Source organism: Botryllus schlosseri, chromosome 15 (assembly GCF_051294905.1).
Source record: "Botryllus schlosseri isolate E-star chromosome 15, Bs_hap1, whole genome shotgun sequence".
NCBI classification, from domain to species: Eukaryota; Metazoa; Chordata; class Ascidiacea; order Stolidobranchia; family Styelidae; genus Botryllus; species Botryllus schlosseri.
In genome coordinates this window covers 15,948,638-15,975,419 of record NC_137250.1, presented here as the reverse complement: position 1 = coordinate 15,975,419, position 26,782 = coordinate 15,948,638, and the positions used below count along the sequence as shown (strand labels likewise).

Below are 26,782 nucleotides of genomic sequence, written 5' to 3'. Positions count from 1 at the left end.
GCAATCTGCTTTGCAAGGCTCTGTAATCTGTATGATTTGTAACATGAAAATATTTCTTGAATACAGGAACAAGGGTAAATTATTTCTTACTTTGAAGCATTCTATTCTATGTCGTTCACATATGGTAAGCTCAAAATATTTCAATTTTAGATGCTATTTTCATCTGTAGGGGATCTTGACAAAAAACATACACAAAAATGAAAACAAAGTATTAAACAATGGACTTGTTTTAAACATCTGTGTCAGGGATATCTAGATATCCCAGCTCTGTGTTTAAATTCATTTTTATTTTAAACAGTTCAAGACACCGTGAGTTGTAAGAAGGAACATCAAATAGATTCACTATCCGCCAGTGAGGGATTTCACATTCGAAGCTGTATTAGATCTGACATTTATTTCGATTTCATGATATCCAAATACAACAACTACTTTAAGTGGATCGTGATTGGACAGATGTACCTGAGAGCATTAGTATCTTCTGAAGTACCATTTCGTTATGATGGCGCGTCAATAGCGGATAATGGAAGATTACAACAGGTTTAGGGGCGAAAACTTCTGCAGACGTAACGCCAACAATTGGTGTACTTGCTATTCTATGATTAGGGTAGTAATTTCGTTGTCGATGATTATGCCCCAATCCTTGAGTTACAACATTAAAACTTAGACTGGTGTTGGATGACATCATGAAGATATACCATACGAAATTCTGTCTCGAATTCGGTGCACAGCACCGTCATACGCATCACTAGCTACTTTTGCGTAAAAATCATTTCCATCACTAGTCGTTGTAGGTTATATCCTTTATTTCTTTGAATCCAGTGTAAATACCTCTTATTTACACCGCATTGACCCAGGTGGTGTCTGATTTGAAAGACTACTCCAAAGCGTTTCAACACCTTCCTATCTTTTCATTGTATCGAAATCTTGTGGTGTTTGGGAATGATGAAAGTTGTTAATAAACTGATCTGGTACAAGCGTAGTTGGGCAACTAGAGAATTTCCAGCTTTACCACATTAAAGTAATTCTAAGATCAGGTCAGCACGTTTGGAACAACGTTTAGAACATTATGCCGGATCTGGAGAACAACGTTTTGAAGTTCTCTTCGTCCTACTCTATATTTTTGTAGTAATAAATCAGACATTACGTGGTTTGCGGTTCGTTTTAAAATGCGAGAAAGCGGATTTCATCATAAATAGAGTTTGCGGGCGCGTCGCGTTTCTATAAATCGGACGAAGGAAATGAATCATCATCACTAGTACTGGAACTTGAAAAAGGAAAGTTGCAAAAGACGTAATAATAGACGCGCGAAAAATAAGTATAAACAATAAAAAAACGCTTCCAGCCTGGTTTTCTAGTATCGCAGTGTCAAAGTAACGACGTCATGGCGAGGTGCGGCGGGTCCGACAGACCTGTGCAAATATCTCGATATGAAACATCGTCAAAATCAACATATGACAATACCGACTTTTGCATTTAATCAGTGCGGCAGACGAATCTACAATCACAATGTCGACTTCCTAACCGGAGCGTGAAAGAGAGATTTTTTCCCAGCACTGTCCACACAGCCTTTGAGTACACGCTGCTGGAACAACGTGATACGAACCGCATCGCCAGACCGCATCACATAGCGAGTTGCAGGATCGTTTGCGTTAGCAGCGAAGCACGCGCCTTCATGTCGGCGATGTCATTGCAGTCCAATCATTTGACTTCAGAAGGAAATATATTCGTGTATCAGATGCTGAATTTACCGTGGATTAAGGTTGAGGCTGTTCTGGAATGAGATTATGATATTGTACGCGGCATGGTATCGAAAACCACCAACCCGGTCTAAAAACAAGCGTGAAATGAAAATACTCCCGAGAATGAGATTGCGTGATGTTAGATTTTGTCCGCATATACGAGACGTATACCATGTGAAATATACCTTTCCAATCTCGCTGATCTACCAGACATTTTGAAGATAGGTCAAGGTGGGTATATATTTGATTGATAGACTTTGCAAAGTCGTTCGACTATTCGACACCTTCTTATGAATATTTATTGTATCGCACTGTGTCTTGGGTATAACATTGTACTTTCGCGCTAGACTTATAATAAACCGTGTTCTGATTTGAGAAGTGCACGGTGGCAATTCTCTTCAAAATCCTTTTGATTTTATACGGAGATGCAACCTTAAGTGTCGGTTATGTAAAGCTATAGCATCCGATACCCGACCTCGAATCCTGGATGATATTCTGTACCTACCAAAGCATAATGCGCATTTCTGCACAATACTAGCCCTTACTTGGCTATACCTCGCGGAATCGCGCATTTTCGAACTCAATTGTTCCCGTCGACCTTCCATCCATTCATTTCTAATTGTCCATAAAATTCTGGAAGACTCGACTCTTCAATATAGCATATTTATACTTATGATAACAGTTGGTTTAAGTAGAATAATAAACGAAGAGTATGGCTGGCAAGAAAACAGTTACATTCAAGACCAAGTTCGACTATGCGCTAAACCTGGTAGGTCTCATGGTCGGGTTCAGCAATATCTGGAGATTTCCATACGTTTGTTACAAGAACGGAGGAGGTAAGAAATTCGTATCATATAGATAAGGACCTGATTGTCAAATTCCGCGTATAACTGCGGTTTTAACGTTTGGATCGTGTTGCATCCAACGTTACATCTGTAATACACGCAGTACTTTCACTTACATGAAGGAATGATATCATAATTACAGGTGCGTTTATAATGGCGTACTTGATTCTGCTTCTTCTTTTGATACTGCCCCTGGCAGCGATTGAAGCGGCACTGGGACAATACACAGGAAAAAGTGTTATAAAAGTTTGGAGCGTTATTCCACTTTTTAAAGGTAAATTACAGAATATTTCAGAGGGATTTCATCTGTTTGGATTTAACACAACTAAAACAGTTACTTATGCGATGCTGATGTATAGTGATGGCTGATGATGTTACGACTAGGTGTAGCCTGGCGAGGTGCCAGATTGAAATTGGCGTGTTGCAAATTTTTCAACAATGATGCGACGTCATGAGCCCATTTTATTGAACAAAGATGACGTCATAATGTCCTCGTCGAATATTTGGGAGGCAAAGACGCCTTTCACCCCTAGGCTACACGCTTCGCATGTGCTCCGAAGGAGGAAATATAGTTTATGACTTTTGACCATGCATAGATCAGTGGTTCTCAAACTGGAAGCAAGCCCCCCTTGTGGGATGGGAAAGCATCTCATAGGGGTGCCAAGTAGGGTTAGTTCGGATATCAATTATTTTCACTATCCGAATAACGGATATATCTGTATATTTGGAATTTATCTAACCGGTTAACCGGATAATAACTGTTAAGTGAGACAATCAATTTCACGAGGTTTGCATGAAAAATGGATCGTAAAATCATTACACCGTGTTATTGTAGATCTACGTACACGCGCAGTACCAGCGAATACGAGAAAAACCACGCAAATTTAATGTTCAAAACTCTTGCAACGCCCTCCGTATAAAGCACAATGCATCAATTGTGGAATCCTGTAGACGGGGCCGGAGTATTGTAACAAAGAGTCCACACTCCATATGCACTAAATGTTCTTTCTGCTTCCACAGAAGTGGGCTGAATAGTAAGCAGCGCTTCGTAGAGAGCCTAAAGCAGGGGTTCTCAACTTCCCTTGTATCACGGGCCGCATTGACACAGCAATAAACGCTGCGGGCCGCAGACCATTATTACCGTTTATTTGTGGGCTATTATTTAATTTAGGCTACTGTAGCCTATTTACCAGTCGTATACGGGCATTTAGTGGATTGCTATGCATTCTAAAGCCTTAATGGACAGCCTTCGTGAGTTTGCAGTTGCTGTCTCTTGTGAGAATATGTCATATTCCAGCGGCGCAAGTGAATCCCTCCATGGAGCGTGCATTGCGTTCGTTGCCAAGTCGGTATGTGCAATGTGCAAACCTTCAAACCCTTCAACCAGAGAACCCAACCCCCTGTTTCAATGTTCGAGTGAGAAAGCTTAATATGATGGTAACTTTCGTTTGTGAGGCCATTATCACTTTGAGCTTTCAGTGATATGAGAAGACGTCTGGCGTTCGGGGTCATTTCTGAGCGAACCAATCAATCCTTCTCCATTCCTTCTATGGCTGGAGCCCTGCACCCTGCATCAGCTTCGTCAGATTGATGTATTTGCTTGTCCCCTCCCCACGTATGCCCTGGCAGAATTTCCTCTGCAAATATGTCCACTCTGATAAAATACACCCAGATAATTATTAGCTATTATGCAATGTATCTGGAGTCGGTGGCTTCGTCCAATGCTACGCTAAAGTAATCTACACCGCAACGTGTTTCAGAACATGCGTCACGGTTGAATCACACAACTGACTGTAGCTTCTAAAGTTGGCCACGGTTGAATCACACAACTGACTGATAGCTTCTAAATTTGTCAGGTGATGTCCTTGCTGCTAAGTTCTGGAAACAGCGAATATTCGCACAGTACATTGAAGTTTTATTGAAATCACACCTTCTCTGGTAGATTTCTTAGGTTTAGCGATATTACAAGCGGGGCCTACGATATACGATATCGTAGGCCCCGTTCATAGTAATTTTGAACGTTGCGTCTTCAACGTCGTCGGCAATTTTAACAATGCCTCAAAATTAGGATTGATGGGCTTGACACCTAGCTAGAAACGTTTTTTCCTAAGAGTAGCCGATATGTATCCAGAAGAAACTCCCGCGGTATCATTTTCAGATTCTACGCTGCATTATGACAACTGATCTTCGACAAATATGACACATCGCGTTTCCATTTGTATCTGAGAGAGCAAATTCAATGTTTCACGCAGAGTTATAAAGCCAGTTTTCGCCGTTGCATTTCCCGTTCCTTGTTCTTGTTTCTGTTCAATCCATTCGCAGTGAGTGAAACATTCTTCAGAACTACTACGTAGCGGAATTCTCTTTAACTCGAGTCAAGCCGAATACCGATTCATAACAATAAGGATCCGAACCCGAGCAAATATCAAGAAACCGGGACACATCAAAGAATGAGTATAATCAAACGACACAGAGACGGTGCGATAAGGGAGCTAAGAAACTTAATTATTATGTAAGAATGATGTGCCAGTAGAATAATTGTGTTCATAATGGAAAATGTCGCGGGCCGCAAAATAAACGTCTGCGGGCCGCGGGTTGAGAACCCCTGGTCTAAAGGTTGGCAGGTCGTTTGCCAGAAGTTTCAAACATTTTACATTTCTTTTTGGCCCATTCTTCTGCCTAATTCCTCCTTGAGAAATTCACGTGATCAGGCGCGTAGCCAGCCGTAAAATCAGGAAGGGGGGAGGGGTTGTGAAAAAATGCGGGGGGGGGGGTCGATTTTTTCGAATTAAGCATCAGCGGAAATCAATTACGCATGCACGCACGCACATCGGTACCTGTTTGCGAACATTCGATGTCATTCAGTTTCACGATGTCACTCTTTAATCACAATCGCTAATCAGCATGCTGAACGGCATATTGTCTCAAGTCATCGAAAGATAGGAGCCAACCGGGGCCTACAGGTATCGTAGACCCCGAGCCAACGCATGCTAGGTATGAGACGCGATAGTTAGGCCAGCGATGATATCTTTCGTACCAGGCCTGTTGCAGATGCGATTGTGCATGTGCAATTGTGCATGCCAGCGATGATATTGTGTGCACAGGGCCTATTGCAGATGCGATTCTTCGAGCCAGCGCAACTATAGGCTTGTTGAAGACGCGATAAATCAGGCCAGCGACGATTGCCGAGCACGAGACAATCAATGATCTAATTTCGCGGTCATCTCAGCGGGAGATCGCGTCGCGTTACCTTGTGCAATGTGCACGGACGAATCTCGCTAATTGGCAACACGCTTCTCGCTAATTGGCCGCGCTCAACAACTGGTAATACGACTTATAGAAACTTACTATTGTAAAACCAGCGTGAACTCAAAGGTGGTGTGGACTATAGATAACTAACCTACGGATAGATACGTAACACACGTCGTCACGCTTGCTTGCCCGGAGGTAATTACTGCTCAGCAATCTGAACGCAGCATAATTGCTAATACCATAGCTGATGACCTGAGCGCTCAAATTAAATAAAGTTGATCTTATTTGAAAGCTACTGTCGCACTGATTTCGGAAATATACATTAAAATCTGATCAGGACAGCGGAACCCACTCAAAATACACCTCAAAGTCTGAAAATCTGCATTGTTGTAAACAATCGCAACCATACAAGGGCCATTGTTATGGTCATTGTGCAACGTCGCTCCCATTGTTAGCAACAATGCCGATTTTCAGACTTTGAAGGCTATTTCGAGCTGGTTCCATTCCCTTAATGAGCTTTTAATGTATATTTTCAGAATCAACGCGACAGTAGCTTTGAAATAAGATCAACTCTATTTAATTTGAGCGCTCAGGCCGTCAGCTATGGGATTAGCAATTATGCTGCGTTCAGATTGCTGAGTGAGCAGTAATCACCTCCAGGCAAGAGAGCGTGACGACGGGTGTTGCGTATCTATCCGTAGGTTAGTTATCTGTATGTGGACACTGGACAGACACTCGAAAAAGTACGTGACCGTTACGCTCTGATACCTTTTGTGACTTTGTTATTGTCGATCCGTCTGCACCAGAGTTGGATCAATTGTAATTTGTAATTGAGCTGAATGTAATTAATTACATTTTTTCATGTAATTGTAATTGTAATTGAAGCATTTCTATTTTGTGTAATTGTAATTGTAATTGTAATTTGATCAAAATTTTGCTCAATTACAATCTCAATTACATTTTCATGGAAACCTGACAATCACAACATAAAATAATCAATGAATCAATCATTTATTCGTCGCAACAGTGAAAATCTGGTACGAACCAGGATGACGACGAGGGGCCTTAAGGCCTTAGTAAACAATCACCACATGTAATAATTAGCCTATATACATCGGTGTTCTATGCGTGCAGCGTTATAACTAGATAATTCAGTCACGCTAAACTGTTTCCCATACTTCAGTAGCAACAGAAAACTCTGTGAATTACAATATAGGCTAAACCAGTGGTTCTCAAACTGGGGGCGTGCCCCCTTGGGCGGCGTGAAAGCATCTGAACGGGGCGCGACGCTCCAGTGAACTGAAATCTTTTCCGTGTTTGGCCCGATTCACCTCCGTTTTATGGTTATTGCTCGGTGTATAGTCTGAATTTCGTATTGGAGAATTCTCTCATCAACAGTCAGAACCTTCCATACTATCAAACTATATGTAAGGATTGCTAACTTTCTGGTTTCATTGTGTGCTACGACGATAGGGGTGGCACGAAATATGCACTGTCATAAAAGGGGCGTGTCTAAAAAAGTTAGACAACCAGTGGGCTAAACTAAATCTCAATATTTAAAAAATGGATGAACAGCAAATAAACTTTTCTGAACCCTGTGCTGAACCATTTCCTACACCACGGTCAAAGTTTTTTTTTAAATCTCAGACCAATACCGAGGCTTGTTGCAACAATAGCAAAAAAAGTTCAAGTTTCCAACCAAGGCTTCATCAAACTTGATCACGCATTTGTAGAGATGTTATCCCAATATTACCTCCAATCTTGGCCTAATTTACTGGGGCCAGAAACTTTTCCCATCCTCATGTTCATCAATTGCAATATAACAGTCTCCGAGCAAGTGAAAATGTAAATGCGAACCAAAATATTGTAATTCCTAGTTATCAGGAGGTTCTTTCCTTTTGCATTTATTTTAATTTCACGCACCTTATCGGTATCATCCTTATCGCTGACGCCTTACCAATTACATTTCATTATCCTGACTCAGCTCTGAGTAGCCTAATCGTTTGATTACATTTCATTGACTGTCCTGTAGCCTATTCCCTGTTAGTCGCTCAAATCTTAGGTTCTTACCAGTCGCTTGAAACATTTTTCTGTGTTTGTAGTTTTCAGTACTCATGATTAGGAATAGTTCGAATACGTTCGAATTTTTTAATTAAAGGGTATTCTACATATCAGGAATGAAACATGAATAGCTTGAGATTGTTGCTACTTACGTCGCTACGGTTGTCAAAGAACACCTCTTTACTGAATCAATTACCTGTTTAAAAGTAATTGTAATTGTAATTATAATTGTAATTAATTACATGTTTAACAGTAATTGTAATTGTAATTGTAATTGTAATTTGATATTTTTAGCATTGAGTAATTGTAATTGTAATGTAATTTAAACATGCAAGGAAGTAATTGTAATTGCAATTGTAAATGAATTAAAGTATTGTAATTGATCCAACTCGGGTAAGTACGTTATCAGAGTCGAGTATCCAGGGTCTGCGTGCGCTGATTTGGCATTGAGCCTACCGCATAAAGCAATTTTCGCAAAATTTGGTATTGGTATATGTGAATTTTGAAAGTGTTCCATGCCGAGATGGATGACGAAATTCGTTACCGTATATTTTGGTTGTGTTATCTAACTTCGCAGTAAGTTTCAGGATTGTCACTCAATGATTAGCATGGTAATTCCGTTATCAAAGTCGGCGATATATCGGTCCGCGCTCATCTACCAAATATCCGACTTTGACAGCGAAATTACTACGCTAATCATTGAGTCACAGCCTTGAAACTTGGTACAGTGCTAGATGACAGCATCAAAATATACCATACTAAATCTTGTCACCCAACTCGATATGGAATACAGTCAAAATCAACAAAGACCAATAGCGAATCTGCCTTTAATTAGTGGTGCAGACGGATCGACAATAACAAAGTAATAAAAGGTATCAGGGCGTGACGGTCACGTGCTTTTTCGAGTGTCCGCACCACCTTTGAGTACACGCTGGTAAAACGCATTTGCAACGATTATCTTTTAACCGGTTAACCGGCAGAATTATATCCGGATATCGGATAGAACAAAAACCTGCGGTTAATCGGTTAACCGTTATCCGGATAATCCAACCCTAGTGCCGCCTGAGAGAAATTTAATTACTTGAAATCGGAATGAGTTTAATAAGTGCTGAAACTTCCAAGTTTAAACAGCGGCAATAATCCGACTTATACTACGATTTAAATGCCATAGTTTCGTCGTACCATCCATATACCAACGTTAAATTGAGACTGATACCGAACCTTGCACCGATCAGAATATGTCCCTGAATTAGGAGTAACTCCATGGTGGATGCGTGTAGTAGACTGTAGGAGTGTAGGTGTTGACTAATGCTGTTGTGGTTTAGATTTCAAGCATCTTGTATAGAGCGCGCAATGAGACATAACTTTATGGCGAAATGAAATATTACCTCATGAGGTCACGCCATATACCATATTTAACATATAGGATCTTAGAAATGTGGATTTAAATCGAAATGGCTTAGAATTACGCACTGCCATTGGTATTTGAAGTAGCTTATCGTCAGATTCGCCTGAGCCAAACTTAAGTCGGAAGATAAAAGGTATTAGAAACTAAAATTGCAAAAATGTGTATATGTTACATGCTATAGCAGCCATAGGCGCCGAACCTGGGTATGCAAGGTATGCCACGCACACCTAGACAACTTTTTAGGTATGCGGCATACCTGGAATTTCGTTTGGCATGTATCGGCATAAGCGTCAATTGTGCTATTTAGAACAATATCGCAATGTATTTCCGTTTGCGACATTACCTGCTGCCGCTTATGTGAGCAAGGTAACCCGTTGCGCGCGGCCAATTAGCGAGAAGCGTGTTGCCAATTAGCGAGATTCGTCTGTGCACGCACAATGTAACGCGACGCGATTTCTAGCGGAGATGATCGCGAAATTAGTTCATTGATTGCCGCGCGCTCGGCAATCACCGATGGCCTGATTTATCGCGTCTGCAACAAGCCTGGTTCCGCTGGCTTGAAGAATCGCATCTGCGATAGGCGCGCTATACCATCGCTGGCCTGCACAATCGCATCTGCATTGGCTTAGTGCACACGATATAATCGCTGGCGTACACAATCGCATCTGCAGTTGGCCTGGTACGAAATATATCATCGCTGACCATGTGACCAACTATCGCGTCGCGGGCCTAGCATGCATTGGCTGCTATCTCCAGATGGCTTGGAGACAATGCCGTTAAGTGTATGTTGATTAGGGATTGTGATTAAAGAGTGACATCGCGAAACTGAATGCCATCGAATGTCCGCAGACATATGTGCGTTTGTGCGTGCGTAATTGAATTCCGCTAATACTTGAACATAACCATCGTAGGATGTGTGTCAAGGCTTGAGTTGTAAAATACGAGTAAGATTTGAACCACCTGAAATCGGTACCATTATAGAACAGATTCCATAACAACTCGCACATTTGGACTTGCGCAAATCGTCGCCGAGGTTATGTAATACGCGTTGATAAGCGGCGATTGTTCACGAGAGATCACGGACTCGCTAATTGACAGCACTTCCGGACTAGTTGACAAGCTTATCATACGCAATACGCATAAGTTCGTCAACACTAAGAGATTGTATAATCGGCATTTACGCATGCACTTTACCCTAATGAATCGATGCTATATTAACCCTAATTATCAATTCTGTCACATTATGTCGTCATTCCTTTGTGACGTCATCGAATCCGCTTACCTAAGGAAAATTAGCGTCCGGCGCCTTGGCAGCTATACTAGTGGTCGGGAACCTATGGCTCGCGAGCCAAATATGGCTCTTTTGGGTATAAGATATGGCTCTTTGCCAAATATATATTTTTGTACTGAATTGATCAATATTGCAACGACTTGTTGGTAAATTTTCATCACGGCCAGAATAATTATTCTCGTGGCAGTATAAACATTAAACATGTCTTTGAGAGGTAAAGAGAATGCCGTCTTCAGGTTTAGGGGCTCGGACCCCCTCTTTTCAAAATCATCAAATTTAAGTTACTGTCACGCCGGCGGTTAATATCAGTCGCGAATTTTTTGTACCCGACTCGAAATCTTGAATTGTGCGATACGTTGATTGGTCATAGAGAATAGCAGATATGGAGACGCCCATTCCAAAACGCAGTTTTTAAATAAGCATTGTCTTCCTTATCTACGGCGCATAATGAACTGTTGTGGATGTGACAATTACAAACTCGATTTACAAACAAAGTCACAGCTATCCACGCTCTTGTTTGATAAATAAAGCACTGTGTAGTACCGGCGATAAAATGTAGTCGTGTAGCGCAACCTTATGTTACCGTCGAATACTTGGAGAATTGACATGTCGATAAGTATTTAGATTTTCAGAATCAGTGTGACAGTCACTTTCGATTAATATCAGTTATAATAAATTCTAAGCTACTTCCGATGAATTGCGTTATCAATGGTGAGGCTTGGTCCGTCTGTGCCTTACCTCTCGTTTCGAGCTTTACTTTCGAACAATAAATACCAGTTTTTACCGAGAAGATATGGCGCACACGAGAAATCCCGTGTAGTGAGCTCGAATTATTGCTACCGTGACGTCACGACTTTTCAATTGTAACGTAACAGTTGATTGGCATGTATGGCTCTTTGGAGTTGAGATGGAAAAAATAGGGCCAATATGGCTCTTCGGACCAAAAAGGTTCCCGACCACTGATGCTATACCATTGCACATGATTATTTTTGACAAATTATTCAACTGAAAATATTCTCTCGCTGCGTGCCATTTATGTCCAGCTGATAGTTATTGCTCTGTGTATAGTGCTAATTTCATATTTGAGAGGTCTCTCAACAGTCATAACCTTAAATGCAAACAAACTATGAGTTGTGATTGCAAACATTCTTGTAGGTCATTTTGATCGTTTTTTTTTTGATATGGCGATAAGGGGCGCGAGATTTTCCACTATCACAAAGGGAGGCATGTCTAAAATAGTTTGAGAACCACTGATGTAGATACATTCAAATTTGATATGTTACCACGTTGTCCAGCGCTCAATAGTGGTGAATAGGACCTCTTTCCCAGATTGGACACGGCGCCTGCTATTATAGATTGCGGTAGCTGTAGTTCCCCTAGTGGGATGTCACAAATATCCAAATTACAACTATCCAAAGCCGACAAAATATGAAATACAGTATAGCTTCCTGTACACGTCCAAGGTTTATGCTGAAATTAAACAATATTATATTGTATATGTATCGATATCATTATTACTATTATCAGTGGAGTCAAATATATCATGAATTCCACCCTAATTACTTAACGGTTTCAAGTACCAACTGAATTCAGAGTTTTGACTTCAGCTTTCATAGACGTTTGATGTGACCGCCTGGCGCACAATATGTACGAATTTACAGACAGACAGGTTGTTGTTTTAGGAAATGCAAGTGAATAATGAGGATGTCTGAAACATATAGGATCGTATATCAAACATAGTGTAATCTTCGACGATGTGTGGGCTATAGTTCGGATTCTTGATCAGATTCAATATCATAGAATTAAGATGTACCTAATTTAGGTCTCGGTTACACTGCCCCCTTCCTGATGACATACTGGCTTACCGTATTGGCGGTACTGATGTCATGGGCGGTGCGGTGGATGTGGGTTTCCTTTTCGTACGAGGCAGTTTGGATGTCATGCAATAATACTTGGAACACAGATAACTGCATTCCGGTCGAAGGGAACAAATCTATGGTATGTTAGTGGAATGCTATATCTTGTGCAATATTGTAATTTCTGTTGCTTATGTTTAATTAAGATGTTTGCACCAGCCCTTGCGCATCAAAACGGATCACTGCCTTACCGATCGTCAGTAGAAGAATACTTCAAGTATGTCAATAATCTGCTAAACTACAAAGTTGTGTTTGTTCGCCACTTGTATTGGCATTGCTATTGATTGTACCTATTTCGAATGATTTATTAGATCAACTATCTCACACGGTCTATACTTGTACCCATTGCATGTACAGTTTTCTAATATCCTCTACATCAGGGGTAGAAAATCTATGGCTCGTGAGCCATATATGGCACTCTTGAGGATATGATATGGCTCCAAAATAAATTTTTAATTTGACACGTAATTCGCATCTAATTTATCAATATAACTTAGATATAGAATTTTCATAACGGCCAGAATCAATATTATTCTTGTGGTAGCTTAGACAAGTCTGTGTGAGGTCAAAACAGGGTGTATCCCTTTCCAAATCCCAAAATTCTTGTCAAATGTTGCCTTCTAATAATTGCTCAATGCATATTTATCCATGCATATTTATCAGTTCAATATAATAGTTTTTTTAGATCATACAATGATGCTTCAAGTTATTTAGGGGTGAACATCGGAAAAATCTAATACGTCTAGTTCGATACGAAGTTTGTATAATTTCTGAAACAAAGTTTCTGTCACGATGGCAGCCATTATCAATCGCGAATCACCTGTACTCGACTTCGCACGCCTTGAATTGTGCGATGCGGTGATTGGTCATAGAGAATAGCAGATATGGAGACGCCTGCATGACAAATGACAATGAACTTTTCAAATGCACATTATTGTCTTCCTGATCAATGACGAGAAATGAATTAACTTGAAAGTGACGTTCCGAATTACAAATCCAAATTGCAAGCATAGCCGTCCATATTCCCGATTGAATTACCAATATGTAGCTGCAAAATGTTCCCGACCAACGTGTCGCCTGTTTATCGCTCAACTGCCGTTTCGCATTGTGTCGCATGTCGGGCAACCGCTTTCAACAGTGTGGGTGTCACATTACGAATCCTATGTAGTGAACTTCGATGTCGCGCCACAATGACGTAACCAATATTCAATTGTGACGTAACAGTTGACATCGTTGTATGGCTCTTTGGAATAACAAAATTAAATATATGGCAAATTTGGCTCTTTTGCCCAAAAAGGTTCCCGACCGCTGCTCTACACACATGTCCGGAGAGTTGTTAATTCTACAATCGTGACGTGAGTGATACAAAAATGCGACAAGCTTTACCGAGTAATCAATTTGAAGTTTCAGATCAGTTGAAAAAATATAAATCATATTACACTATTTTTAGGCTTGCAGTTTCTCATTCTTCTCATGATATTTTGAAGAATACTGAAACGGGTTGACTTCACGCTCTCAACGTGTTTGCTATACCTAGAGTTGCATTTAAAATGAAGGGTGTTTTCAAACACATTGTTTTTTGTTTAATAAAATGTTATTTTAAGAAATCGTTTTTCAAAAGTCGTATAATTATGACATAATTGTCAAAATACTTCCGGAAAACATGTAGCATGATCCTACGGACGATTTGCAGCCTTATATAGGCGACGTATACGATATGGAATGGTTAGAACCCTAGAAATCGTGGTCGTTCAACACAGTTATAGCAAGTAGATGTAGCTCGTTGGTACGGACGGATGTTCTGATGATGATGATCCCCGACCGTAAAATGCTGCATAACGATGTAGCACAACTGGGCAAATATGTTTTAGTTCGTTTAAGACAGGGGTCGGAAGACTTTTTCGTCAAGGAGCCATATTTACCCTATATTTTAAATGGTCAATCTCTATCCACTGTGACGTCTAAATAAAAGATTTGTGACGTTATGGCTAAAAAAATCGATACAAAGCATGTCTTACACCAGGGCCATGTTTCAAACATAGTTGTTTCAAATCGATTTCTGTTTTTAATACAACCTGAGCTATACCTCGTGAACGCTCAGATATGATAATATCCTAATGAGCGAAGTGTAGTTACTGTTGGCAGGAAAAACAGTCACATCGTAACATATCACCTTGCGCCAAGAATAGTGCGCCGGCGTCCAGAATAGATTACGGAACGCCCATCCACAGCTCTAACCCTGTATCATTCACGCAGAAATTACATATTAGGAAAAAGTAATAGTCTTGAAGACTACGGTACAATCAACCCGGAGCTTTTCCTTTGCCTGGCGACAGTATGGATCGCTACGTATTTCGCGATATGGAAAGGTATCGGGTGGACAAGCAAGGTAATGTGGTACCATAATGCCTATATAGGCAATAATAAGTTGACCATGTAGGTAATATGTCAACAGGTGGTCTACTTCACTGCCACGGCACCTGTACTTATGTTAGTGGTTCTTACTATTAGAGGGGCAACGTTAGACGGAGCTGCCAGCGGAATCGAGGAGTATTTGAAGCCGGATATTACTAAGCTTGGAAAAATGAAGGTATATCTCCGAAGATCTAGTTAGGACTAAGGTCATTCGGTGAAAGCGCGAATAGTCAAAATATACATGCAAATAAGGCTAATTAAATTCAATAATTTGGTGACCTCGTATTTGCAGCAATTTATAGCAGAATTGCCTGCATAATACTCACAATAGGATAGCTTTTATAATTTGAGAGCTCATGCGCTCGTTCTATCAGAATATTACTCCGTTCGGCCCTCCACGAGATTTAAGGGGCCGTCCGACCAATTTGATATCGACCTAAGTTTGGCGTGAGGTAACCCTTAATCTGATGACGTTTGGACCATTTGGTACAGTTGTAACAACGATCATTTATCTGATTTCCGGAATTGTCTACATATTATAGAATACACGCGGAACAAAATTGTCGTTATCGCACGTTTTCCTTGTGACTGCTTCAATGTCAACCTCATCGTGGTAAGGGGATATTGTGCTAGTTATGTCGCAAAGGGCTCATGGATTCTGAAAGTGCGGGTGTCATCGAAGTGGAGTTTCGAGACTGTTTTCATTTTAAGGTATGGTCAGAGGCGGCTTCACAAGTACTCTTTTCGTTCGGGGTGTGCACAGGGGGTCTGCCAACGATCAGCAAGTTCAACGCATACAAGTATAACTTTTTGAGGTAACAGCAGCAATTCGGCATTTCGTCAAAACTTGTAACCGCCGGAGAAATCTTTCAGAGACGTGATCATCTTACTGGTTTCAAACGCCGCGACTAGTTTTCTGGCCGGCTTCGCCTGCTTCACTGTGCTGGGGCATTTGGCGTTGGAGAAGGTTTGTTGCAGATGTTCCCGATTGGCGTAAATATTATAAAATGCGGAATTGTGGATTCATCATTTGTATATCACTTCGGCAACCGTGAAGTCCTTAACCTCTCAAACGTCAGTGTATTAACATCTAATTTAATTGGACATTCGGCTTTTAATACCTTGTCGGTTGTTGTCCGTTGAGAATCTGGTCGACTCAGTTGAGGCCACCATCTAATTTGCAATCACGTTTCCAACCAATCCAAGCCTATGTAAATAACTGGCTTAAATAATAAGGGAGTGATAGTAATAATAGGAAAGTCAAAGATTAACCGACAAAGATCAATACCAATACACTGAAATGAATTGTGCCACAATGGAGTCACAATACACTTCATTTTCCTTTATCCGTGGCTTAGAATGAATGCAAATAGATCATTGAATTGCACAACTTTACCACCATACCACCATTAAGCTGCAAACTGAAAGGTAAGATAGCCCAGAACCATGGTTGCAATATCGACACCAAGGGCAACAATGAGCTCGATGGCTCATTGAAGAAATGAAAGATTTCTCTCGCGAGAAATGCGTTGGCCAAACAATTATTGTTGATCGTGGCTTATGGAGTGTCAGATGCATTACTGGTCTCTTGGTATCCAGTAGATATTTTTTCTAACTCTACACAAATGGCCCAAGACATAAATGTAAGCACTGAGCAATTGAGCAAATATATTATGTGGAAGGCATTGTAGCTTGAGTTCAGTTTTATTTATCTGGAATATCTATGGATCGTATAGAAGTAGAATGTAGCCCAAAAATACGCGCAACGGGTCACGTACCCAAAACGCCAAGCATTACATCGGGAGTAGACGGTCTTGTTTCAAATAGGCCTACATAACTGTAGACGTGAATAAAATAAGGCCAAATGATTGTGGAAATGCGGTTTATAACGGAATATATATTGGTAATTATCTTGGTAACTATGATTAACACATAGAGTAAAGTCCGTAGATTATCTTGAAACATAGGGAATGATACAGGAAATGAAAGACATGTATTGGTAACACCGTGTTATCAGTTATCACATAGTATCTTGAAACGATATACAGGAAATCACAATCATTACCTCATGAAGCATCGGTGTAAATAGTGCGCGTGGCTGACTGATTATTATCTCCTGTGAAAACCGATTCGTTTATATGTCGCTCCCGTCTCTATGCAAAATGCACATTTGCACAATTCCACCTGCACATGTACAATGGAATGATTGAATTAGCGAAAGATCGACAAATCTTCTTGCGAGGCTCTCATATATGGAAGTATAGGAGTGAAGCTCTTTAGGATAATCTACCACACACTAATAAACATCATCTAATACTACTTAAATGGTATTTTAATAAATTACCATAGGGACTTAGGGTCGCAAACTCAAAACGGGTGGCGGGCCACTTTTCAAATTTTGTGGCGGCTGCGTCTCGCATGAATTCAATATCCGGTTAGAACAAGAATCACAGTTTAACCAACAGCCTTTTAATACTTTACGTCAGTATAGCGCTGTGCTCTCTTACACATCAGGCTACGGGCATATAGTTACCACAAAATAAATACCAGTTTATTAAAGAAATAATTATACGACAAAATGATAATTACTTTCCTTCTAGTTTGAACTATGAGCTGCGCACGAGACACCATACCTGACTACACTTTCAGCGATTAAAGAATCCGTATTGGGGTTAGCTGGACACGGTAGTTACTGGAAAACTATCTTCTTACAAAGATTGATCTTGTGGGCAGGCCTCAACTCGTTTTCTCTGCGTCTCGGTATTGGCAGTGTCTGGGCTATTGCGCGTCAAAGGCAATATTACCATTAATATATGCTAGCTCATCCTCCATGGAATGCTATTACCGTCGCCGAAGCCTTATCGTCTAGTGCAGGGGTGGGCAATTATTTTTCTCCACGGGCCAAATGAGAAGTAGAATAGACGTTGGCGGGCCGAGTAAAAAGTTTTAGCTATATTCTGTAGCGTATTTTAATTTTATTTCTAAATTACATTGTTATCAAATGCTGCTCAGTGAATGTGTTGATGTTAAGTAATGGGAATTTGGCGGTTAATTAAAAAAATATCTATTTGCCGTCATGATTCGAAGCAATGTTAAACATGATACATCTTCAATTCTCTTTAAACTCGTATCCACGTTCTACTATTAAGACACTAAAACAGTGGTTCTCAAATTTTTTATGCACGCCCCCCTTTCTGATAGTGAAAAATTTCACGCCCCCTTATCTTGATATCACAAAATACAAAAAGAGCGACCAGAATGCTAGCAATCCCAACGGATAGTTTGATGATATGGAAGGTGGTGGCGATTGATGGGAGAATTCTTAAATATCAAAGTCGGACAAAACACAGAGTACCAACTATGAGGTGGGGGTTTAATTATTTTCATTTAACCTCGGCTTCGCGCCCCCTTCTGATGCTTTTACGCCCCCGGTTCGAGAACCACTGCATTGAAATGTAGTTGGATAGTAGGCCTACAAATAAGCTTATTGTCTTGTCGCTGCCTTTCGAACAGTGTGCACTGTGCACTGGTGTGCAGCTTAAATAGCCATGATGTTGAGCGAAGCTTGTTGTTTTTCTGAAATTCGGTTTCCGTTGTCCGAGTGTTTGTCTTCGTGTTTTTGTCATAAGACCAACTTTAATTAAAATCCTAAATCTCGGCTACACGCTCAGCACAAAATAAAAGGTTAACCTCTGACTCCAGTATACAAATATTTAGTGCTGTAACTAAACCTTCTTTGAATTTCAGCATTGGGATTCCTTTTTTGACATACCTGTTCGTTCATCCTTGATGGGTGATGGGTGTGATGAGTGACATAGTAATCGCGAGCACTGATTGACTTGTTTTACGAATTAGGGATTTGGAAACGTATCACGTAACAATTTGAAACACCAGCCGTATAATGCGTAATATGACAATGACAACAAAGAAGGTTTGCACTAAACTATATGGAAAGAGTGATTTCTTGTGACATTAATTGCTATACTCATACTTTGCTACATTGACTTTATATTGAGTCTGGATTACGCAAGCGACGTACGTAGGCAGCGTAATCGTGGCGTGTTAATGAACATGAGCATGAACTGAACAGGCTTCAGAGTAAACGATTTCCTGTCCAGTTGATACAGACTATGGTTTTAGTCCACGCATCAACATTCAAAAAGCAGGTTTTACGTTTTGAATTCCAAGCATCCTCTCGCGGGCCGCATTTGGCACGCGGGCCGCACTTTGCCCATGTCTGGGCTAGTGAGAAATAGTGATGTTGGGCACAGGACAATAGCTTAATTTGAACCGCAACAATATTTTTGAACTGAAATAAATTTTAGCATTTATAGATGCTTTACTAAGCTTTCTTCCGTAATCTCAAACCTGATCGCGTGTTGGTGACGCCTGACCTATATGTTGCTCACCCTTGATGCAACGCGATTGCTCAGTCCTTGATCGGACCAATTCAGTACCAAACCACCGTTAATGCCGCAGGCCAACAGACAGTCCTTGTCACTTATGACCTGATGTCCTCCTTATAGCGAATACTTGTCATAAACTGGACATGTAATCGGCGTCATGAGATTATGCCGTGCGCTGACGGATTCATGTCAACCACAATCGGTGATCATTATCATATTGACGGCCTGCAAATAATTAGATTCTATAGAAGTTATTGTGATTGGATTGAATGCGACAAAATTTGAAGATCGCTCTTTACATTCTATATAATATTTATTTTAGAATGTCACAGTTGGAGATATTGCAGAGAAGGGGCCCGGACTTGTATACGTGATCTACCCGACGGCAATGTCTCTACTACCAGGGCATCAAATCTGGTGTCCGCTATTTTTCAGTATGATGCTATTGATCGGCTTTGATAGTTTGGTAATGTATATGATGATATAGAAACCATGAATAACGGAAGTAAATCAACGTAATTTATCAACACACAGTTCGTTTACCACGAAACATTTGTGTGTTGCATCAGCGACACATTGCCGCAATGGTTTCGATTTAAATACGCCAACGAAGTATGGATTGGAGTGACGGCGTTTGTGATGATGCTATTTGGAATGACAATGATAACTTCAGTGGGTATATTTTATTGAAATATATATGCTATAATTCGAGTTAAAATATTTTCGTGGCCCAATTCCCGACACTCTTTAACGCCAGCTAGCGGCTTTTAAAATGAGGTATGAACACATATGACGTCACACGAGCAATGCTCTAGCTATCGATTGTATGCAGGAGTGGATTTTGTAACATATGTCGTGGATTATCTAGGCCAGTGGCTCTCAACCTTTTTGTCTTAGCGGACTCCCTTTGAACCGTCACGGACCCCTGTTTAGTACAAATTTATCTCAATTATCGTGCTGACGTCATCTGTCTTGTGCAAATATTATCTGTAGGCAGGTTTGCTTGTTTGTTTGTGGTATTCATGGTGTCTGTCGACTACTGTGGTCGTTTATACCAGGCCGATATTTTTCAAATTTTCCGTAACTGCCGATTTGTAGCACGGCCCACTTCTATAGGTCTTTGTAAGACACCGCTTACGTGGATGAGAGATAACGAGGAGGAGCCTTGATAAACCTCCAACAATCCGTATTCAGAGATTATCTCTATCTCAAACTCAGGTCGTGCTCGACGGAGCAAAGGCTGAGTCAAGCTCGATTCGAGAGATCGTTTGGTATTCGGGTAGGATTTCGAGCGTTGCTCGGTTTCGAGTCTTTACTCGATAGATTAGACAGCTTGATGACTGCTTGCAGACGTCTGCGGTTTTGTTAATTACTCGCGATCTGGCAATCCGCGGGTTTGGATGTGATGTTGGTTGCCTAGTATTGCCCTCAATTACGTCAACACATTACATTAAAATTATACGCTGGATGTATAGACGAAATAACACCGCTCAATAACATGACTATTTGACATACTGTAGTAGCCAAAGCAAATATTTTCAAATAATGAAACACCAGACTTCACCCTCAAGTTTTCAGGCATAAGCACAAGCTATTTATTGGATTACTGATGATGGGTATTGGTACCGCGTTGTTGATATTTTCGCCATACACAGGTGCGGACGGTTTTATCAACTGTATTGCGATGATCTAACATTGCGTACATCCATAAAGCGCCAGGTCATCTACCATCGTGTATTGCATTTGTACGCATCGCTGAGGATTCGGTTCTTGCTAGGATTGGGGAATCGCTATTGTAGACAACAGCTTGTGTGTGGTTTTTCAGTAGCATTCATCCTCCATTCGTTTCTACATATCATGATGCTACGTAACTACGATTTACATTAAGTGAAAAAACAGAGCGTTGTGAGGAATTAACCAATTTTGCCTACGCAGCCAACGATGAAGCCATACGGCGCTAGAAAATGATTTCCTTCTTATAACGGTGCTATATATTAGAGTAGAAATTGTGAATTGAGGCACCAAACATGCTCACAGCGCAATTTCCGCAATATATTCAGGGCCAAACCGTAAAAAAGGGAATGAGTAAGGCCTTGAGTCTGCCCACGGCTTGACTCGGAAAACGCTTGCTCAAACGCCGCATTTCGAGATCGACTCCAACCTGAGATCGTCATTGAATACCATAACCGCAAAAGTAGAACTCGAAAGAGCGTCAAGTTCGACTCCAGTCGAACTCAAACTCGTTCTCTCGCTTTGCTTTCTGAATACCGATTCTTACGCAATGTTGACGCAAAATGAGTTTGAGCACTGAGTAAGGTTTCTTGAATACGGGCCTTAGTTCGGAATTCTGGAGTCGACCTCGGTCGGACTTTAATCCACAACCCATTGGTGTTACAACTGTAGGCAGGTGATAAACCGCAAATAAATGACTTTTCTTGAAAATAACATCATACTATTTATTTAGAAAGGGAAGAATTTTCTTATTTCAAAGCGAATTCAGTAGCTGCATTTCTTGAAATACGTGGTCAGGTCTTGGAAATCCACGCCGTGGATTTGATTTATACTGGTACCGAAAATCCCTTCCCACCAAGATAGATGATGGCGAATGTAATAATAACGCGCAATGCTTCAGACGACACCATTGGGTATGATCGCAACATATATGGCACCAAAATTGAGAAACATATCTTTAATTAACATATTAACGTTCAGCCTAGCCGAGTCATTTCTATCAAGCAGCTCATCTTGAAGTTAATCTGAAATAACGGTCATGTATATTACAGCAGCAAATGAATTTTTCTGAAATCTCAACAAAACCTTTTTAAACAGGTTTATATCAGTAAGCTATTGGCAATTTGGCAATTGAAATGAGTTTGCACAGTAGAAGATTTCATCTTAGACAGCCATTCTATTCATTTGAGTCCTGAAGTTTTAGCAGTTATAAAGCGAAACGGCTTCGTGATATCTCTAACTAAAAAAATACAAATATGGTTATATCAAAACGTTTGCAAATTTTGCGGTTTCGCATACCTCCTAAAATGCTTCGTGGGTCCCTAGGGATCCGCGGACCCCGGTTGAGAACCACTGATCTAGGCTATTGCGCCATATCCATAATTTGAGCTCTGTTGATTGCTAGGGTCGGTGTTTTCATTTGGTCTGCAACAGACATCTTCACGCGCCGGATGACTTGTCTGACCCGCCAGGCGTGTGTTTGACAGCCCTGTTCTACTGTTAGGACGGTGCAGCTATGTGGCTGTGTATTGTATCCAGAATCGAAACAATAGTTTAAAGTCAACTCCCAACCAAAAAAAAACACTGGTCTGGAGTCCACAATAGGTCTGGGAGCTTACTATATGCATCTGGTTTCTATGTGTATCTGATTATTAAATTTTGTGAATGAATTCTGCCAATAATGTTCATTCTTCCTTGTATCACTAAAAAATTGTATCCTCTGTCACGCCACGTGATGAAAGTAAGCGGTAGAGCAGGTGGAGGTGATGATTTGGAAAATGCAGGGTTACGTCGCACGGATAGGACGATTCATAAGCCAAAAAGCGAGTCCGCACCAGCAGGATGCAGATCCCGTGGTTTCAACCTTTCATGGTAGCGACTCCATTTCCAATTTTGAAATGCTCCGTGGCCCACCTCAGAATTTGGTCAGCTGACTACTAAAAAAAGATCAGCAAGTTTTCTAGACTTACTCACGTCCTATGTTGGAAGCTGATCAAGTTCTACATCTCAGCGATCCACAGAAACGGCAAACGGTCCTAGCTTGAAAACCACTCTCTTTAACTAAAGCATCCGAACGGCCTTACCGACACTAGGAATATGCAGTTATCTTATAATGCGAATAAAATTGGTCTTATTACAGTAAATGGTGGTTATTTTAATATTTTTTCAACTGCAGTTTTTGCGAGGACAGGGTTACCCATATTAAAATCAGTATGTGCGATACTAAATAGCGCGCAGCGCAATGAAAAGTTTCTATAGTCGCATAAATCTTTTCCCAAATTAGGTATTGTATATGCTGATTTACGAAAAATTTTGAGTCCCTTCAAGCCTTGAAAATTCCGGATATTTAAGCATATTTCAAAATTTCTTCCCGGACGCAGTTTAAACAGTGAAATTCCGGACGTATGGCAGTCCTATGCAACAGTCCCATTGACCGCAAACATGACCAATTATATTAATATCATCGTTGGTTTATTATGATCTCATTTCATCAATATAGGGAGTCGCTGCAGAATGATGCGTTTAAATTTATGCCAACAGGGAGGAATCTACGTGTTGGAGATCATTAATAACTACGGAGTGACCGGATGGTGCCTTTTCTTTCTGTCCTTTTCGGAATTCATTGCGATCGGCTGGATATACGGAGCGGAAGACATGTGCATCCTAATTGAAGATATGGTCGGTTTCAAACTTGGAAAGATGAAGTATTTGTTCCATTACACTTGGAAATATATTGGACCTGCGATATCTCTGGTAAGGGACGCTGCGTTATGTTGTATTTTGAAATATCTAACAAGAGTATCACGTCTTTAGACATTTGCTTTTTATTCCCTGTCGATTTATCAAACACTGAAATACGACGATTATGTGTACCCGACTTGGGCCAACGTGTTGGGGTGGGGGATAGCTTTTACATCATCGTTGGCGTTTCCTTTGACTGCTGCCTGGGTTTTGTATAAAGCTAAAGGAGATACGTTCAAAGAGGTGAGATCGTCCTATATTTTAGGATAACGAGAATTCGGATTAGTATTGCTTCGCATACGACACGTCGGTGAGGGTCAATATTGTCAGGATGGGCGTCAAACTATATATTGAAACTGTAGCATATTATATACATGTCACCTTATGAATCTTACTGTGCAGGAGAAATATGTTAAGGTATAAAATATGTACGCGGCGTGAAAATCATACGACCATCATCAGGTTACTGAGTCGGATAGTTGTGACGACTCAAGCCGCACATGAACATATATCTTCGTATTCGGAAAAAAACAACTTTAATGAACGCTGTGATATCTCTGCGTTATAGAAACTTAGAAATGCTGTACGGAAGAAAGATATGAAACGAACTGTCGCCTGTGACATTAACGAAAAAGAAGAAAAAGAGGAAATGTTGTCAGCTGTCTGACAGAATTCGTGGAAGAGCAATATTGCATTGTGAGATGTGCTTCAGCGTCTCGATTATTTGCGTCATGCGCAAAACGTCATGAGTATATGCTACTCCGTCAAATACGCATTTCTACTACTTCTACTCATGTCACGTCATTGCTCGATTTTTAAACGCGTGAGGAACATACACGCTAAGAAATTTGTCAAACTGCATGCTTGTCCAGACAATTTCTCATGGAAATCGGATTCGGTCTTGCGTGTATCCACGCGCCTGGAATGTCTAACGCCACCCGGTTAACTCCACACTGTCCTAAGCCTTCATAACTTATCTCGCTTCGCCATTCAATTTATTTTGTTGCACGCAATTGCTTTGACAGTATTCAAGTTATTGTTGGTTAGTTTATTCATTCGCTCCGGATAACGCCCAAGTACCTGGACAATGTTGGAGTTTGAGTATTATTATTATTATTGTTTGGATAGTGGCGCTTATCACCGATTAGGTCTTTTGCACCACGTACATAATGACTAGCGTACACAAGATTTTACAGGTATTTTGCACACAAAAAACAAATTCCGCCACCGGGGTTACCAGTTGCGGAGACGTGAGAACATTTTCAAGTGAAAATACGATGCCGTAATATTTGCACGATTCTACTAGAAATCGGCGGTGAAAATCAAATCGAAAACAATATAATATAAAATGTGATACTGTTTCTGGCGTATAATTTTGATCGATTGCGAATTAGATCAACTTTCTGGGCGACGACTCTAATCACTGCATGAGTATCGCACCTCAACATCAGCAGTTGTCGGTATATGGAAACTGCTGTAATTAGTAAATCGACATCGTATGATTGGAATCGCTCTTGCTACAGATTTCATATAGTGTACGTTTTGTTTGCACCAATAACAAACATCATATTGACATGCGATCGTATACTGCCTTAGGGAATGAATTGCAGTGGAGACCTAGAAGCCAAGTTACCAGAATGTTGAATGCGGTTCGAAATCCGTTAGTATCAATCAGGGTTATCTAGAATTCGCGAGTCCGATGCGCCGTAAGCAGAGACGTGCACCCGCATGTGTTGAAATCCGGGGCAGAATTCGACAATTTTACAACAGAAGATGGAAGCGTCTCCAACAACACGGTTGTCGGGCTGGACTTCTGAAACTGTGGGTAAAGGCAATAAAGAAGACAAATTTTAATGTTTCGAATAATTACCCGTTGCTAAGCCATTGATTCCATGGATAGATAGTCAGTTTTATAACTACCTTGTTATTAGTTTCTAGGCGGGTCTTAACACTGGCTTCGAATAGCTCTTTATTGATTACTCCCTGCCAGACGTGGTTGAAGTAGTCCGTGGTTGTACTAATGTGCAAGTAGAAGCATCGCGTTAACTTCTATGAGTTGAAGTAGCATTTTCCAGTACAGTTTTTCTATACGGGTGGCATTTGTAATGTGGGGCTCGCAGATTGCCAGGACAAGGATATTAGGCGAGTATGGGCAAGGTAAAATTCGACATAAATATCGGTATAGATATCGGTTTCTACCAACATGGGGCGGTCCTTTTGGGTCAAAATTTCCTCGCCGCAGAACTTTTTGGCGGCACACTTCGCTCCTTCGCAGAGTCTCATGTTAGACGAAACGTCATTTCCAACGTCTTGGTGTGTCGTGACGCGGCAACGGCCGACACCGAAATGCTCATCCCGATACATTAGGCGTTCTGTCTTGGTGGAGGGGAACGCATATTAATATTAAGACAGCTAGCGACAAATAAATTTGAAAAAGGTGTTATAAATAGTCATTATAACTTTGCGCATACCTTTGCAAGTTAATCGTAGATGGTTAATCCCAAAATAGGAATATGCATCTTCTCGAATGGTGTCAAATGACTAATGATAGCCTAGCCTACTGCACATAGGCGCAATTTTCGAAAATATATTCAGGTACTGTAATACAGTGGCTCAGTACAGTTTTTTTAAAAATCAATTTCAAGTCATAAACATGACCATAGATATCCGTATAGCCTAGTTTATACTTTATAAGATCCAAAGATTAAAAAGTAATTAGGTTTTGCCTAAAACACTATTCAGTGTAAAGCATATCCACTTGAGTAACTCGTACAAGTCGGCAAAACCTACTATAGTGAAGTCAAAAAAAGTAGTAGCAGTTCGTTACTGACCACCTCAGCTCTCTACGAGTATATGGGTATTGTAAGTAGTAGTTGTGCCACTACGAGAAATTTGGGAGTAGGCTATGTACAATGTGCATGTGCATGGTCTATACCGCAGGTTCCGTCCTGGGGCTTCGGCAAATTGCACCGTATA

At 40.7% G+C, this 26,782-nt stretch overlaps 2 protein-coding genes across 3 annotated transcripts in view; one reads left to right on the top strand and one right to left on the bottom strand.

The window, feature by feature from the left end:
* Positions 1-26,782, bottom strand: part of LOC145457976 (methyltransferase-like protein 27) — an 83,957-nt gene that overhangs the window by 39,601 nt on the left and 17,574 nt on the right. The gene's annotated exons all lie outside the window — the stretch shown is intronic.
* Positions 1,320-25,390, top strand: LOC145457141 (sodium- and chloride-dependent GABA transporter 2-like). The gene is made up of 13 exons (XM_080335308.1): positions 1,320-2,575; positions 2,727-2,858; positions 12,419-12,594; positions 12,659-12,729; positions 14,769-14,901; positions 14,968-15,102; positions 15,639-15,742; positions 15,801-15,894; positions 19,656-19,799; positions 19,868-20,005; positions 23,606-23,818; positions 23,879-24,049; positions 24,375-25,390. Exons 1-13 carry the CDS (start codon positions 2,452-2,454, stop codon positions 24,471-24,473), a joined length of 1,734 nt encoding a protein of 577 aa, XP_080191434.1. The 5' UTR covers positions 1,320-2,451; the 3' UTR covers positions 24,474-25,390.